This window comes from Myxocyprinus asiaticus, chromosome 2 (genome assembly GCF_019703515.2).
Source record: "Myxocyprinus asiaticus isolate MX2 ecotype Aquarium Trade chromosome 2, UBuf_Myxa_2, whole genome shotgun sequence".
NCBI lineage: Eukaryota > Metazoa > Chordata > Actinopteri > Cypriniformes > Catostomidae > Myxocyprinus > Myxocyprinus asiaticus.
The window spans coordinates 15,692,996-15,711,340 of NC_059345.1; the positions used below are offsets into that span (position 1 = coordinate 15,692,996).

At 38.1% G+C, this 18,345-nt stretch overlaps 2 protein-coding genes across 4 annotated transcripts in view; one reads left to right on the top strand and one right to left on the bottom strand.

Annotated features, from left to right (window-relative positions):
• Positions 1-17,779, bottom strand: part of sdhaf2 (succinate dehydrogenase complex assembly factor 2) — a 487,549-nt gene extending 469,770 nt beyond the window's left edge. Inside the window, exon 1 of the mRNA XM_051715719.1 lies at positions 17,774-17,779. The gene's annotated coding sequence lies outside the window, so the exon portion shown is untranslated. The remainder of the gene's footprint in view (positions 1-17,773) is intronic.
• Positions 1-18,345, top strand: part of furina (furin (paired basic amino acid cleaving enzyme) a) — a 134,355-nt gene that overhangs the window by 111,173 nt on the left and 4,837 nt on the right. For all 3 annotated transcript variants that reach the window (XM_051715232.1, XM_051715240.1, XM_051715250.1), the window contains exons 9-15: positions 4,468-4,680; positions 8,315-8,415; positions 8,806-8,909; positions 9,171-9,288; positions 11,522-11,701; positions 13,063-13,187; positions 15,907-16,035. In XM_051715232.1, the coding sequence (XP_051571192.1) occupies positions 4,468-4,680; positions 8,315-8,415; positions 8,806-8,909; positions 9,171-9,288; positions 11,522-11,701; positions 13,063-13,187; positions 15,907-16,035 (970 nt within the window). The remainder of the gene's footprint in view (positions 1-4,467; positions 4,681-8,314; positions 8,416-8,805; positions 8,910-9,170; positions 9,289-11,521; positions 11,702-13,062; positions 13,188-15,906; positions 16,036-18,345) is intronic.

Below are 18,345 nucleotides of genomic sequence, written 5' to 3' on the forward strand. Positions count from 1 at the left end.
TCTTCATGTGGATTTTCCAGAGCGTGAACAGTATTGACATTCTTAACATCTTATTAGTTAATGGCATTTGCGCTAAACTGCTATAAGACACTGGGCAACGGAGCGGTATTAGATTCAGCCCTTCACTCACACATGGTCGTGCATTGAGGGGTTGTACTATTGGCCGTGGCCCAACAAAAGGACAATGGTGGTGAGCAGTGCCAAGACTACCTACCGCAGTGTGCTGTGTATGGATTATGTGCAAGCAGGCTTATATAGAACAGTGCTGTGAGAGGGCACACAGAGTTTGTGTAAAACCACTTTAAAGTTGCATTTCAGATTCATATGGATTGTTTTGGTTTTCATGTTCGCAACATTTATGCTCGACAGCATAGAACAATGATTGAAGAGATGTTATGAGTCATTATATTATGAAAAGGGAGGCTATTATATTGTGGAACCCAAAGGAGAATCTAGATCTATGACTGTTTGTCAAGCATCCGACAGGCCCATAACTCGAATATTAAAACCAAGCGCATCTAACTGGCTATATTTGCAGCCTGAAACAACAGACTGATCATTTATAATAAACCACTGGATTTTTTCTATATAATTTGAGTGTACCTCGGAATGAGTTTTTAGATCACTCAGAAATCATACTGTATGACTCTTGGCAAGGATTCAACAATGTTTAAACAATATTCAGTGATATTTTTACTGTAAATAGTGGAAGTCCAAATAAGTCCAATCAAGAAATGATAAAGTCCAAATATATCAGATGTGTAAGCTCAAAAAAACACAAACACACTTTGAGGAGGAAAAAAAATATGTCACTGTAAATAGTGAAAATTAAAAGTTTGAAGTAGAGGTTCCTCTCTTTAATTTAATTAATTATATTTATTTATCACATGTTATACATTTGCACATATACAGTGAAATTCTTTTTTTTCACATATCCCAGCTAAGCTGGGGTCAGAGTGCAGGGTCAGCCATGTTACGGCGCCCCTGGAGCAGATAGGGTCAAGGGCCTTGCTCAAGGGCCCAACAGTGGCATCTTGGTGGTGCTGGGGCTTGAACCCCCAACCTTCTGATCAGTAACCCAGAGCCTTAACCGCTTAGCCACCACTGCCCCTTTATATTACTTTATCATTGCATGCCAAAGATTGATGGAGAATCCCTACGTTACATTTTTCATTTAAAAACTTTGACACGGGTCGGAACTTAGGCTGGGTATCGCCAACCAACTCACGATAATATATATATATTGCGATGTGTGACACGATTCAATATAGCGTGATACATCACAATATTGTAATTGGATCACAACTGAAACTTCCCCAAGACAGGTCTCAGCATGTCCGCCAGAGAAAGAGTAAATCTAAAAGCTCAGTTTCACTTTAGCGCATCATACAAGCACCTCTGACTGTACTGTGAAACGCCGTCAGAGAATTAATGTTTAATTAGATGACCTGCTTCATAATCACTGTTGGACATGGCATCAGTACACAAATAGATGAATAAAAATGGTAACACTTTACAATAAGGTTCCATTAGGTAAAATTAGTTAACATGAACTAAAACCGAACAAAACTTTAATAGCATTTATTAATCTTGGTTAATGTTAATTTCAACGTACTAATACATTGTTAAAATCAAAAGTTGTATATGTTAACATTAGTTAATGCACTATGAACTAACATGAACTAACAATGAACAATTTTATTTTTGTAAACTAACATTAACAAAGATTAACAAATACAATCTAAACATACTGTTCATTTTTAGTTAATGATACATACAGTAATGCATTAATTAACGTTAATGTATGGAACCTTTTGTAAAGTGTTACCATAAAATTATTGGGACAGGGATCTAAAGTATCATACAACATCTTTAGAAAAAGTATTGCAATATTTTGATATATGATTATATCGGCATTGAGCCTGTTAACGGTTGAAAATCTGCTTTGTGTCATTTACCTTTCCCCCCTCTTCTCCACATCTTTTCCTGTCCTCTTTCTTGCTAGCCCTATATATAAAAGTGCCAACAAGGCCAAAATTAGAAAACAAAGTTACTGTGGTTTCAAATCAAATAAACTATTCAAAGAAGAATAATTGTAGAACCAGAAGATGTATAGATTAAGCTATTTGTCAATTGTCTGACAGGCCCACAGAACTAAGCAGAATAGCTTGGTTTTCGCCAAGCTGTATTTAAGCCCTTTTTCTGGTGTCTAAATCATGAGCATTTCATGTGCCAGCAGTCAGATTTGTTTGGCAAACAAGATCCATGTTGCGTAGAGAAGGCCAATGCAAATAAGACTCTGGTCTATGTAAACACTGTGCCTGAATGGATGCCCATTCAGGTGTGTTCATTAACAAAGAGTAAACTCTCAAAGGCCAAGCCAAGCTTTGCACTGCAGACATTTGGCATGCTATTTTTCATGCAGACTATTATTGCTGTTTTGTTAAACGTTATAAGGTACAGTAAAGCACTGTCCAAAGAAAAAAATGATCAAAGGTAACAAGCAAACAGCATCTGAATCAAATTATTTGTACTGCTGGCCTTTCCTTATGTCAGATTTGTGAAATGAAAGTCGTGTGGCCATTTAAACATGCCTCGTTAATGTGGTGTGAGCATTTTTCACGAGCTCATTATCGTTTCTGACAGTTTTACTTTGCATTATTGCGGTTCATCTAAGATGTAGACCACAAAAGCCTGGTGCTGTTTGTCTTTCATTTTCCCTGCCAATTGAACGTACGTGATAAATGACTTGAGAACATTAGCATCATCTCCAAAGGTCCTTTTAAAATGGTTTGGTCTAGCAATCGAAGCCATGATAGCACCTCAAATGTCTATGATGCTTTGAAAATGCTTTTTACAGAAAATCCATTCCAAACTCCACTCATCAGAAACATTATTTAGTTGTTTTGAGTATCTTCAATGATAATCCTCCTGTCTTGGAAATGAAGCTCTTGCATCTGGCCTTTGACACTTTACTTGAGTTAGAGTGGGCTTGCATGCAGTGTTGGGGAAGCTACTTTTAATGTAGCTTCTCAAGCTAAAATCTACTTATAATTTAAAGTATTTAAACTACCCTTTTAAAAGGTAGCTAACTAGTCCCTAAATATGTAACTACAAAATGATTTAACTTATTTTCGCAATCAGAGAAGTATTTATTTGGCACAAATACAGTAAAGATCCATGTTGGTCTGACAACATTAAACTTGAACAGATAAATAAATGCTAATTATAACTGGATAACACCATGATTTATACAGTATTACTAAGGCCACGTCCACACTAAAACATTCGTTTTTAGTTGTTTTTTTTTTGTTTTTGTTTTTTTAAATGCATTGACACTACATTTATGCCTCTCATCAACACTTGAACATCATTTTCCTCCACCAAAAACGTAGACTTTAGAAAACTTTCAAAAATGCTCTTTATTGCCGCAAACTTTGGGAAAACAATAACGTTAGGAAACTTAAACAGTTTAGTGTGGACATGGCCTGAGTCAAAAACATACAGATGAACAGCAGCTTTATATTTAATATTGTGCTACACTCAAGAAGGCAAAATGTGGACTGAAACTCCATCTGAATTTGCATACTTTCAGAGTATGTACTGCTTTTGATTAAGAACATATTTTGGCCGTTAATAAAGTATGTTCTTTAGGTATGCGGGTGAGATGTATGAATACATTCCTGGACATACTTAATTCGAGAATGTGGCCAACTTATGTAGTAACAGCAACCGTTAAAATAATTTACTCTGGTGTTGTTAAACAAGCACAACTTGCAACTTGAGAAAGACTTTTTAAATTCAACATGTTGAATCGGAGTTTTTTAAGCTCCCGTTAAATAATGGGATAGTAGTAGATCCCATAATGCGCACTTCAGAATCTCACCAGATGTAGTAGGTCATCTGGGATTTTCATGCCTACTGTTGCATGAATACTTAGGATTCAGACATACTACTCAACTGACATACTGCTTTGGCAAATTATATTGTAGGGAAGTATGCATAATCAGACGCAGGGAGAGACTTCTGTGCAGGGCCTCAAAAAAAAAAAAAATAGTGAACCTTTGTTTGAACCAGGTCATTGAAATGAACCATCTGAGAGAACAGATTGACTTAAATGAACAACTTCCCATCTCTAGTTCAGAAAGAGAGTACAGTGTAGGAGGGAACATTTGATTATTGCCTCGGTTCGAAATTAACTGTAAAGCCGTGTGCGTAATAAAATGAGATATAAAAACATAATGATGTAAAATTTTGTCATGGTATGCTGATTTTTGGATAAAGTAGCTCATTGATGGAAAAGCTACACTGTTTTGAAAACAACTTATCTACTGTCACACTAGTGAAAAATTTAAAGATTGTTGTGGCACTACTTTTTGAGTTACTCCCCAACACTGCTTGCATGAAGCTGACAACGAAAGAGTAGGGCTTTTTCACCGACTGCATATTTCTGTTCCCCCAATATAGGGCCGTGGAGGACGGGGCTCCATCTTCGTGTGGGCTTCAGGGAATGGCGGACGAGAGAAGGACAGCTGTAACTGCGACGGCTACACCAACAGCATCTACACGCTGTCTATCAGCAGCAGTACGCAAAACGGCAATGTGCCCTGGTACAGCGAGGCCTGTTCCTCCACCCTCGCCACAACCTACAGCAGTGGAGGTCTCAATGAAAAACAGATTGTGAGTCTCTCAAGCCTTGAAAATCAACAACAGTTATCCTTTAATTGAAGAAGTGCCGTAGCAAATGTAATCCTAAAATAGTGGCTCTCAAAATGGCTGGAGACCAGAAGTTAAACCACCAAGCCAATTTATGAAGAATGGTTTCAACAGCTTTAAAGATCTTAAAGGCTTTTTGGCTGTCAATGAATATTGCGGACACTAACAGGAGGAGAATGGATGTTCTCATCTTCAGGGCCCATATTGAGTTTTATCAAATTGAATCTAGTGTTCAAGTGCTTTTCCAGACCTCAGAGTTCTAAAACATGAATATCCCTGTGATTCTAAACAGCAGCCTCTCACTATCAGGGCAGGTCTTGATTTCATCATTCTCTTTGGGCTATTTCTTAGGCAAGACATGAATGATACTTCAAATGCAGAGTCAACAATACGTCAAACATCCGAAGGTGGACTTAAAAAAAAAAAAATGTGTAAACACTGTGGCACTTACTCTTTTTGTTGTTTTTCACCCAAAGAAATAGAGAAAAAAACATTGCCAATTTCTGTCTCAGTCAGTGGCCTAAGTGTGGGTAGGGACTACCTGTATGCCCAAACTGTCAGCATTACTATTGCTACACTTGGGGTTAGGGATTTAAAAAAAAAAAAAAAAACCCTAACCCCATTTATTAAACTTCGGCAGGACACTATCATCTCACATCGTTTGTTTTACGTGCATTAATGGTACCACATATTTACAGTATATCCTATTACTTTTCTAAGTAACCATATGTTCATTTTTCACATGTAAAACAGGCAAAAAAAAACATACAAAAAAACATACTTACGTTGAAGCAGGGACATGAACCATATCTATATAGAGTCTTGGAGGTTGGCTCTTTCCACTTGGCCTGACATCATTTTAGCCAGGAAAATCTGGTTCTCTTTGCACTTGTTCTGTTTTTATTTCTTTACCTGGCTCAGTGCTGACCAAGGCATGCTCCCAAACATTGTTCCCATAACCGGCTTTGCCTTGCAGAGTCATCCATTCTCTCGGATTCAAGACACAGACACTAGAATTTACAATAAAACTTTTTTTTGTGCTTTTAAGGAACACAAGCCTGATAATACCCACTGTTGGCAGCAGGGCTTGTTTCAGGCGATCTTCCTCTACTGTGGTTTCCAAATATAAATTTTCAAGTGTGCAATGGCTGAATTCTCATCCCTTCTTCTCCCCCTCAGAGCTGTCATTCACCCACTTTGCCATTTTTAGCAATTAGTCTCACGCAAGGAGGTCTGTCTCAGTCACTGCACATCCCCATGATGCCTCGCTTTTAAGTGTCAGCCATCACCCCTCCTATTTTTATTTTTATTCGTTTTTGTTCCTTTTTTTTTTTTTTTTGGTCTGTTCTCAGCTCTGTCTTTACTGTCTGTATAACCCCAAGGGCTGACAGATGCTGCGTTTTTAGTCTCCACTGTTGAAAATGTCAAACACTTAAAAAAACCTCTGGGTTCACTTAGCGGGCAGAAGCTTAATGACAATTTAAATTAGATTTTTACATTTTCAAAAAAAAAAAATCAAAATAATAACTACTCTCTTGCTCAACACAAATTGGGTGTAATTGCACACAGGCAATATGACAAAATAAGTACTTATTAAATTGCTGACAAATTAGAAGTGTTCTGTTTTCATAATTTATTCAATGTAATTCCAGTACATCAAATATGTAAAACATACAGTCAACTCTTCCAACATAATCGCACAGGAACTCATCATGTTGCTAATGAATGTTTTGGTACTCTGAAATTGATCCCAGTCAGCCAAGTTACTGACAAGCGCCATTCTCCATCAGACATTTTTGCATCAATTCATATGCGTTTACATTACCCTGTGGCACTACTGCCCAAGCAGCCTCAGAGGCACGGGTTCTGGTCCCATGAAACGCAGGAAGTAATTGTGTTTATGTAATCAATAATGAGCGTGATTCGGAGGTTGCGTTTTCCCTCTAAGATTAAATTTGTACTCTATTGACCATTGGGTTTGGGATTTGGGTTAGGGTGTATGGTTAGTAAAATATGCATTCCTCTAAATAATTTACAACTAAAAATACAACTCTCTTTTGGTGCCAAAACAACACTTCCAGCTTCGGCCACTGGGGGCAAATTGATTCAAATTTCGATAAACAGACTGATTTCAGCTGAAGGACTTTAAACCTACTGTTGCAGAATTCAGTGACATGAGATCATATCAGACGTATACACTATGTAATATGAAGTTGTAATAGTCTCAAGTAAAGTACAACATGCACTCACACACCAAAGTATAATGAGTAAAAACTGTGTGTTTGTATGTGAAAGCACACATTTGCACATAAGTTATAAACAAACGTGGCTTTTTTGTTGCGTTAAAAATGCACACAGTTGCTCCTGATTAAAACAAGCATGATACGATCAAAACAAGAAGGTTACATGATACGATGTGCAGATCTTTAGAGATTGAATCACCATTGTAGATGGTTTAGATTTTTTGCATTTCTTTTGTATATTTAATTACCATTCTTTACCATTTAAATTATTAATGGTTAATAATCAACAATCAATTGCTACTCAACCCTAACTGCTATTAAAGCTGTCTTCTATTTTATTCCAGAATGCCTTATAGAAGCAGCTCTGACTGCACAGAGAAATGCTGGTTTCAAAGTTTATGCTTAAAGCTGAAAAATGTAACTTTTTCTGTGTTAAAATACTTTCTCATTTCACAGCTTAATATGCAGAGACTACTATTAGTAAGCCATTCATTGGTCAGTTTTCTTGAAAACTGTAAACACTATGTTTGTGTTGCGCTATGATAATTTCTGTTTGTTTTGAGCGAGCTGCTTAGAACCTCTAAGGGATTATCTCTTTTTTTTTTTTTTTTTTTTTTGACTAACGGCAGATGGGGGTCGTATTCAGAAAGCTGTTTTGAAAACAAAGTTTATTTTTGCATTTCCGTTTGGTGACGCTGGTGGCACAGAAATTACATACTTCAGCTTTAAGTAGATCATCCATTAGTTGAGCTGTAGGAAATGGTATGAATTACATAATAATAATAAAAAACCATATAAGGAAGTATTGTAAAGTAACATAAAGCAATATCATGAGGAAATTAATTGGAGTGTATTGTGTAAGGTGAGATCTGATTGGCTTTTAGAACATTTCTATGCAGGTGCTAGGGTTTGCTGGGTGGGTGCTTACTGGCCCGAGTCATAAGAGCTCACCCCCAAGTCTCTGTTTTATTCTGAATACCTGAATGTAAGTCTATAGGATTTCTTTGTTTGTCATATCATCCACAAGGTGATAATCCTATGTGTTTAGGAAAGCAATTGCACGTGACTTTTCAGTAAGCTAAACAATTTGAGGTATTCATGTTTGTAGCATAAACGGTGCAGGATGAGTTACTTGCCAAAGTTAAATACTTAGGGTTAGCAGTTTGTTCAAAGTATGAGCGATAGTAAAAGTGATGCTTGTAACACTTTCAAGATTATTCTGCTTTTGCAAATCACATCAGTGTCGTGATAGTAACTATTGATGCAGGGTTTTGGCATTGTTCTCATTAGAGACTATTTATTTTTCTTGTGATATCTGAGGTTTGATTGGTTGTCTTATTCACTTCCTGTTTCAGATCACTACAGACCTCAGGCAAAAGTGCACAGACTCCCACACAGGCACCTCTGCCTCAGCCCCTCTGGCAGCAGGAATTATCGCCCTGGCCCTGGAGGCAAAGTGAGTCATCCAAAACATGGTTTGACTTTATCAGTGTCCTCAAACGGCATCATCCTTATCAGTGCATTTCTTGAGTTACCTGAGGTTTCCCAAACAACATGGTCACTGGCTCAGATTTGTTCATTCCAGACAAAAATTAACCTTCAAATTCTCATTTTAATCAGATGCATGCATTGAGTGGCCTTTCTGTTTGTGTCATTTAAATTCATTCAGGGGTAATGGTATAACCTTTATGACTCTGCCTACCTGTAGCTACCTGTGGCCTTTATTAAAGGGCAGGAGTGATAATCTTTGAAAGCTATGCGACTAGTTTTGCATTTCATTCCCCCATGTGCTGCACACTTTTGAAAGACACTACCGCTTTGACATGAATGTGTTCTGTCTCTGTAGTAAAAACCTTACCTGGAGAGACATGCAGCATCTGGTCGTGAGGACGTCCAACCCTGCCCACCTCACCACCAATGACTGGAAGACAAATGGAGTGGGTCGCCGAGGTAAAAGCCCATCTTATTGCCTTTCACCGGCCCCACTGCCTCCCCTCCCTCTGGATTGTCTCTGCACAATCCAGCTACTTGAACAATTTGTGATGTAATCGATAACATTTTCGTTGGTTACACCAATCAGCAAGCAGCTCCAGATCTTTTGAAGATATCAACCTCTTTAATTTACCTCTTTTCTCAATGTCAGGTTTTTTATGGCCTATAAACTGACTCTAGTTACTTTCAACAGAATTGATTTTTCTCTCTCTCCTACAGTAAGCCATTCATATGGATATGGTCTGTTGGACGCTGGGGCCATTGTGGCTCTGGCAAAGAACTGGACAAACGTTGGACCTCAGCAGAAGTGTGTCCTCTCCCTGGTGTCTGAGCCGAGGTACATTTTAAACCATCCTTACAAGATCAAACTGAGCTCAGCCTTAATAGGGTAGTCCACCCCAAAATTTAAATTCAGTAATTATTTACTCACCATCATCTCATTCTAATCCAATATGGCTTTTACTTTTGTGAAAAACAAAAGGTGTTGGGCAGAATGTTTATGCTGCTCTTTTCCATACCATGAAAGTGAACTGATACAGATACTTTCTAGCTTCAAGGTCAAAGGCATTTAATGCTTATATTATAGCTTCTGCTTCGAATCCATACGATAGCTCTCAAATCTCATTCACGTTCGTGAATATTCAAATACGGCACCTGAAGGCACAGCATGCCAGCTTTGATGTCAGTGATGCCAGACGGCACTGATTGCTGTGTTTCTCATACATAACCAATCGCAGCACTGCAAATGTAGAGGTTTGGAAGTGTGAATGAGATTTCTACTGAATAACGACTTAAATTGAGTTTTTTTTTCCCTCGTATAAACTTTCATATGGCTTCAACAGAAATTGAATTTAAGTTTGATTTTTGTCTGGAGCTCGACAGCTTCAGTCCCTGTTCACTTTCAAGCAGTGCACATTCTGCTAACAAGAAAGAAAGCCACACCGGTTTTGGACAACATGAGTTTGAGTGAATGATGACAGACATTTAAACCCTCATAGATGAAACTGTGCAGTCCTAAGAGATTTCTGTACTAACATGTGGCAAACTGCGGTCCTTTGGCACACACAATTGGGGTGATGTTTTAAATTTAGTGCTGCTAAAATAGTCATGGTAGGCGAGAAGAAACAGGAATACGAAACAAGTGGTGGGCGCAATTTTGAACGAACTGTCACTTTTTATGTTCTTTCACGTTTAAATATAGAAGATTGAGCTGCGCAACATGGATGAAGCATCTCTAATGAGCTTGTTTAAAAGAAGTAATGACTTGCGGATGAGCTTGTTACATCCATGTTTGTCACACACGTTCATCGCTGCTGACATCGCTGGTCGAGATGTTCCCTTAAAGTTCTTCTCTTTAAATCCCTGTCTCTCACCCAGCATTTCATGTCTCTCTCGAATAAATGCAGCTTCCTTTTATCCTTTCTTCCAGTTATCCTTTTTGATTCACCAACGTTACAGAAAGATCAAGGGCTTTTGGAGGAAAGCCCAATTTAGCGTGCTGGTTGCAGCAGTCACAGGGCAAAGTGATTGTTACTGCCTCACTCTGGCTCTGCTGTGCATTTCTTCAGTTTTCTGCTGGCACCATCTCTGCCTTGAAGTGTTTCAAGCACTGTGGCAGAGGGGTTTTTGCTGCGCCTCTCTCCATTCCTCATGGACTTGAGAGTCTGTAGCCTGTCATTCCGTCTCGCTGGCTTTAATCCCTATTTCCAGTTTAACCCTCTCTGGTGAACAGGGTTAAAGCGCTCTAAGCTCCTTACAGGATTGGGTTTAGAGAGGCAAGAGCCTTGTGCTTGGCTCCTGTATGGGGTCATTGGTGGCATAAGTCTAAATTTGGTTGAATCTGCCACAGTCTCAAAGAAATTGAGAACCATTTTATGTTTAGACCAGGATTTTTGTTTTGAGAAATATAGCACCTGATACAGTAAGCTATTTGATTGGTGTTCCTGAAGTGTAATTTATTATGTTAATTTACTTTCTCTTATCCCAGTTTAATGTGCAAAATCCACCACAAGGCAACCATTCATTAGTTTGACTCTCACCGTATAAACACTGTGGCACTTTCAAAACACTGCTCTGTTTGTTTGAGTGGTCTGACGTATCAATCTCTGGCTCAACCAATGGTTCTTGAAGTTTGGTGGGACTAACTGTTCTTGCTACCCTCATATTTAGTATTAAGGATTTAAATAAACCCACAACACTAACTATTAAACTTTGATACCTCATTTGTGTCATAGACATGAATGATACCTTAATCTTCAACTGGTTTAGGAGAAGTGTGCTTTTACTGTTCTGAGTCATCAGACTTACAGTATGATTTTTAAATGACAGATTTATAAAACAGGCAGGAAAATCCCATAGATTTATATAGAAGGGACCTTAGCCATAGCTAGGGACCAGAATATCACAGAGACTTGGAGATGGGCTCTTTTGACATTGTAAACAAATATCTAGACACAAATCAAAGTGGCTTACATGCATGCATATTGATCAATTTAATTATGTTTAATTGTCAGTTGTAGAACATTTTGTGTTTTAATGTCTTTTATTTTGCATAACTTTTTTTTTTTAAGGAATATAGGTAGTCGTTTGGTGATTGCCAAGAGTGTGGATGCGTGTGCCGGGACACTTAACTTTGTGAGCTCATTAGAGCATGCCCAAGCCCAGCTCACCCTGTCCTACAACCGCAGAGGAAATCTGGCCATCTACTTGATCAGCCCACAGGGCACCCGTTCCACATTGCTTGCACCCAGGTTAGGCACTAACTCCCTTTACTCTCCCTTAGAAGACTTAACCTATAGTTGCTATGTGAGTTTAACCTTCCTGTTCTGTTCGGTTTGTCGAATACAATATACAAATCAGCCACAATGTACAACACACACACACACACACACACACATAAATGGTAACAAATTTTTTCTCTTTGAAACACCATGTCAGGCTTGTCTGTAAGCATAACGTGGCATTATTGCAAAAACTTACACTTCAAAAAAGTAGAAAAACAAAAACGAATGCTAAACTTTGACAAATAATAGTTTGATAATGTTTAAATATATATCTAAATGCATAACTTGTGATAAAATTTAAAATAACTACACAGTAGGTGGCTGCAAAGAACACTGCAGCCATCTACTTGCTATTATTGTCATAACATGATTTTCAAGTCATGTTATTTTTCTTTTTTCACCAGATGGCAGCAATCTGCCCTCAATACAGAACTCATTTTCATATTTTCTTCATGTTTCAACTAGGTTTTTAATGTAGTGAAGTTACATAAATTCGCTGATTTTCATATGCAAATTAATGGTGAAATTGAGTAATTTATAAATATTTGAATTTGAATATTTGGTCTTCACATCTCACATCTTCCATGTTTGTTTACACACATTACATTGTTTTGAAATGCATCAAAACAATCAAATATGTTTACAATTAAAAATAGCAAAAATGGTCCAGGACACCTTCCAAATAGCACAACAAGACAAGCAAGACAGTGCAGTTGAATGAAACACAAAGGGGGATCCTTTTTAGAGTTATAACTTGACATTGCATCTTTTAAAAGCGGTGCAAGATGTATGAGAACGGTCAAAACCATTCATCCAGTGCACGTTTATGTAGAAAAACACATAAAAATCCAGACAGGCACATGAAGGTGTCCTGTGTAAGTCCACTTTGGATGAATCTCCCATGACATGCCCATCTCTCCTCTTCACCTGTGTGACTGACTGAGCACCAATGGTCAGGGCCAAGGGTGCTTTGATGGAAAAATAGGCATTGCATATGCAGATATATTTGGTCCTTGTGACGTCACAAGTTCCACGAATTCCAAACGAGACAATTTTTCAGCTTGGTTTATATAAATTATCTTTCTCTATTAAGGAGGACGTTTTCAGTTCTGAAACTTACAGTAATTTTTTTATAGTACAATGAACTCTTATATGTCAAAAGATCAAGGAAAATGTTATTCCTCATGTCATGATCATGAAAAAAAAAAATTTCAGCAGTACTGTTTCTGGTCAAAAATGACCACGAACAGCAAAGTAAGTGGCCCTGCTTGATCAGAATAGAAGGGTTAACTCTTAATGTTCTCAGTTTGTGCCTATTTTTCTCTCAGACCTCACGATTACTCCTCTGAGGGCTTTAATGACTGGGCATTCATGACAACCCACTCCTGGGATGAGGACCCTCGTGGAGAATGGACACTGGAGATCGAGAATGTGGCTGGAACCAGCGACTATGGTAACCCCTTTTCTATCTATTTCAGCAGTAGGTTGTTTCATTCAGATATTCCTACTGCATATCTCAGACCTTAAACAGGGTTTATTTTCATGTAACGTTGGAACTTTGAGTTATTGACAGATTTTATTTGCTTAAAAGTTAATATTCATCATTAATCCCTGAGTGTCGCCACGTTCTTATGACATTATACACCCACATCCTGACAAAGTTGGCATTCTAGATTCCTGCACAAGTTTCACAAGAAGTCTGAAATTAAGTGCCATTTTATTCCAATTTTTCCTAGTAGTAAATTCTGATATTCTGACGTGAATGGAAGGCAGCATCAGAGTCTAAATGATAGCCCTATGAACACCACCATTTTGCACTGACTCTTCATGGCACCCACTAATACTCAAAATTGTCAAACAATTATGTATCGCCATCTTGTATCAAAAATCTAAGATTTGTCATAGCGCTGGGGCAGATGGGTAAGCGCACATGCTTCTGATACATTGAGCGTGGTGTTCATGTGGGAGACATTGGTTCAAATCTGGCATGCAACATGCCCTGACCGATTCCTAGCAACTCTTACCAGTAGTTGCGTTTCCATCCAACTATTTTAAGAAATAAGAAATCCTCAAAATTCGCATACAATTTTATGTGCTAGGATGAGGTGGATTTTCTAGAGTTTCGCATTAGTTAAAATGCGTATTAAAGTTATAAACAGCTTATTCTCATGAATGATGACGTCATGACCATTTACACGGTGGTCTTTCTTACACTGAAGGTCTCACCAACAGCTCTGTACTCAGCACAAGTTGTGAGCTTGTAAAGCGCAATGGCAATGCGCTCGTCGGATGGTATAGGTGTGAAAGAGCTTGACGTGACTGGCTCAACGAAAGGCCCGACCATGGCACAAAATTCTTCAAACGTAGCCCTGGTTAGTCGAAAGTGCTTCACCCACAGATCGTCGTTAAAGTGGGTCCTCACAATCCACCAGAACTGTTTTGAGCGCGGGTGCTCCCAGGTATATGGAGGCTGTCGATTATGAGCCCTCATTATGCGAGTTATTGCACTTATTTTGCGACATCTCCTGTCAACATTTGATTAATTTCAGCAAATACAACTCTCCCCGAAGCAAAGAAGTCATTCAGCTGCTCTATGACAAAAAGGCGGGCTCGCTCAAGATAATGTGCATTTACAGTTCATGGAAACCGCGCGCTGTTTCGCATTTTCTTTAGTCAAATTTTCAGAAATGCACATTAAAAATGCTAAACATTTTGATGAAAACCCAGCTAATGTTTTCCTGTCCCTTCTCTACTGCCTCTCTAAAAAAATTTTTACAAAATGGCAAAAGCCCAAAAAACAAATTAATAGAACATAAACTAGCTTGCAAAATGATTAAAAAGAACCAAACACAGATTGTAGCCCAGATAAAAACAGACCGACTTTTATATATCTCCCGTTACGCTGCACTTTGCAAAAAGGCAGGTGTCTTTTCTCAAAATCTTTTTTATCTTCTCTCTACTTTTGTCACAGTCTATTTGTTTTCCTTTACCACACCCTGACATAAATCTGATTAATTAAACTGAATTAAGTAAATCAGAGCATTGAGCTTTTCCTCCCTCTCCCACTATCGTACTCTCCAGCTGCCCCTGAACAATGTTAATATGGACTGACTTCCAGCCAAACCCCATTCATCTGTCCTGCTCAGTCACTAACACAACTGCTTTGTGTCTGGCTTGAATGGACCATACATCCAGTGCATTACCTAGTCCATGTCTCTTTGTTGGTTTAAGAAATTACGAGCCACTGACTTCATCATTGGACTGGAAAGAGAGAATATGGACCATCTAATGCATATCGAAGTGGCGTGACGCTACAGTGACTGAATGATGTGGACAATAATTTTCTGTTGAGACATTCTGTATGAAGATCAAAGTTGTATCTTTTTAGAGATGTGTGTTAATGGGCAAAAAATTAGCATGCTCTACAAGTGCTCTATGAGTCTGCAAGTGTAAGGGATAATGTACAGTTTGTTTACAGTAAATTAACTGCCCCAACAGAACCAAAACAGGGTTGTCTTGTATCTATTTTGTGATAATTACCTAGTGCCCCCCCATAGATAGCGCCTATGTGTGCCTATATATCTACAAGTCTGTGTATCTACAATATCACAATATCATCTACAACTAGGATAATGAACCGTATTGCTTGGTGAAAGACTTGTATATTGTGATTATTAATAATAAATTAAATATATATATTTTATTTATAATGTATGTAATAATTTAAAAAAAAATTATTTAATGATTACATTTAATTTTTTTTAATAATAAATTATTTATGGAACATTAATGTCTTTATATCATATTGCTTTGCCGCTGTTTTATTAAAGCAATAACATTCCAGTGCTTTTTTCACAGCTAAGAGGGTTAGCATTGTGCCTATTAACACCCCTTAACCTTAGTTAAATCATGGTAATGCATTGTCTCTCATGGCCGTTTGCTTTAATACTTCAGCTCTAGCTTTGTACTATTGTACTATTGCTTGTGCTTTTTCTCCATTTTCAAGTCACATTGGAGTGTCAGCTAAATGAATAAATGTAAATATAATACAGTTGCTGATTCAGAGATACTACAGAAAGAATAATGAAACATGTTGATACAAAACCTCTTCTCAGTTTACGAACTTCTTGTGTGCATGAGTCAGACTGTTTAAACTCCTCTCTCTGTCATAGGTACTCTGACTCAGTTCACGTTGGTTCTCTATGGCACAGCCTCAAGTTTATCTGGACCCTCCACCCCAGACTCCAGCCAGACCGCGGACAGCAGCTGCAAAACCTACGACCTCAATCAGATATGTACTGGTAAGCATTGCTGGTGGAAGTGCGCCCCCTATCAACTCTTAGTGGATCTTGCATAGCTTCACTTATTAAAAGGAATAGTTAACCCAAAAATGAAAATTCTGTCATTATTTACTCACCATCATGTTGTTTCAACCTTGTAAGCCTTACTTTCCTCCATGAAACATAAAAGTAGACGTTAGGCAGACAGTTAGCTTCTGTCACTTTAATGTATTGGGATAAATGATGCAGTGAAAGTGAATGGTGACTGAGGCCAACATTCTACCTAACATCTCCTTCTGTGTTCCATAGAGAAAAGAAAGTCATAAGAGTTTGGAACACCATGAGGGTGATTAAATGATGACAGAATTGTAATTTAGGGTCAACTATTCCTTTAATACTAGATCCAGCTGGTGTCCATGAGACACCAATGTAGCATACTACTTATTATAAGAATTATCATTGCATACTGTGTGCTGTTTCATAAAAAAATGAATGGGGAGTATACAGTATAACCTGCACAGTAGGTAGCAAGCTAGAATTACATTCTGAACATAGCCTTTGTCTTTGCTAAAATATCAGGCTAGTAGTCATAGTAGCTGATAATATAACTTAAAGATATTGACTACACTTCCACGTGTGTTGTTCTACAAAATTATCTTACTACTGTGTCTACAAAATTATTTATAACAGTTGCGTACATGATTTTGGTAATCTCCCCACTGATTAAAAGGTTTAAACTAAAGCTTGCAGTTTTGCTTAGTGTTTTGTGCTGGTCATGTCTTGAGCTGTTCAATTGTGTTTTCATAACACTAGCCTGAAATTAGTTCACAATGCCAGCTGCATTGGCAGCAGTTTTCAATGCAGCTTTGCAGTTTCGCCTGCGGCCATGCCCCGCTGTGGGTACTGACTGCCAGCTTATTCTTACCTCATTACACACACACACACACAGAGATATGCACACAGACCCTGGCATTACTCTTTCGTCAGCTTTTTCCTGTTTCCTCTCCTCACCTCCTTTCTGATTCTCCACTGGCAGTCTTCTCCTCTCTCATGCTTTTCTGAATGACACCTTAATAAAAACAAATCCCTTCATTATCAATTCTGCACATTTTCCACTGCAGGTTTCACCCCCTTTTTCAAATTCTTTCCCCAGATAGATACATTTTACCAGGCTTTAATGTTTTATCTGCCACATAATCATTTCTTAAGGCTTGTTCACACTAAATCTGATGTAGCTTGGTTTTGCGTACCTTTGACCTATGGTATAAAGTCTGGTCCACCCAGCAGATTATTATGGCCAAGAATCTCCCAGTTAAACAAGAAGTGTCTGTCTGATGGTAGAGTTACCAACCACAGTTTGTTTAGTTCGATTATGTGCTGTTTAGGTCAGGTGAAGTTTCTCCTCTTGCTATACAGCATAAACATAATGGAGACATTAGTTAGCTATGTGTAATATGAGTCATGTGTTAATCGATTAGATTATGTGATGTAGGGACAGGTTTGCCTGAAATAGTTACCACTGGAATAGACCAGCAGTGTAATTTCAAGGAGTCATTTTTCTCTAAAGCACTTATTTTATCAGCACCATATCTTGTAAACATGACTTTGTTTCCAGGGGGACTTGTGTACACCGACTTCTGGAAATTGTGTAGCGCTAACCATTCAAATTTTAGCCAGTTTTGTGTGCAGTTTGCATCAGTCAGTCAGTCAGTATGTTTACATGAACTTTAAAAGTTCATTAGTTTGACTAAAAAAGTAATTTGTCTTGTTAAAATGCCATGTAAATGCTTTAGTTCGACTGACACTGTTCCAGTGTGACTTTTTGCGAAGTTTAATTAACAGACCTAGCTAACGTTTGTTGTAGCTGAGCTTCTTCCAGCATGTATACGTTACATGCTCCGAAAGACAGAGGTGACGTGCAACATTACCGTCACATTCTCCGCTGACATCCTTCCTTCAAATATTCAGTTATGCGTTGTCATGTATAATAGTGTTGGGTTCGAGTCCACCTTAGTCAAGTCCAAGTCTTTAAACAATCGAGTCCGAGTCCAAAAGGGGCCGAGTCGGACTCAAGTCTGAATTAATCTGTTCATGAGTCTGAATTAAAATTGAATTAAAATTGTAACCGTAAACTCAACATCAATATTTTAAGCTTATTTTAAACTTCACAACTAAGAAAAAACAATTGTCAACATAAATGTAACAAAAACACCTCTATATTTTATACTTCAGACTCAAAACACCAACTTGTTCGTTCAGTATGTCCAAGAAATGATGTGCATTTTCACAGCTCACACTGTAATGCTATTTGCTCTTGCTAGTCAGTCTTTG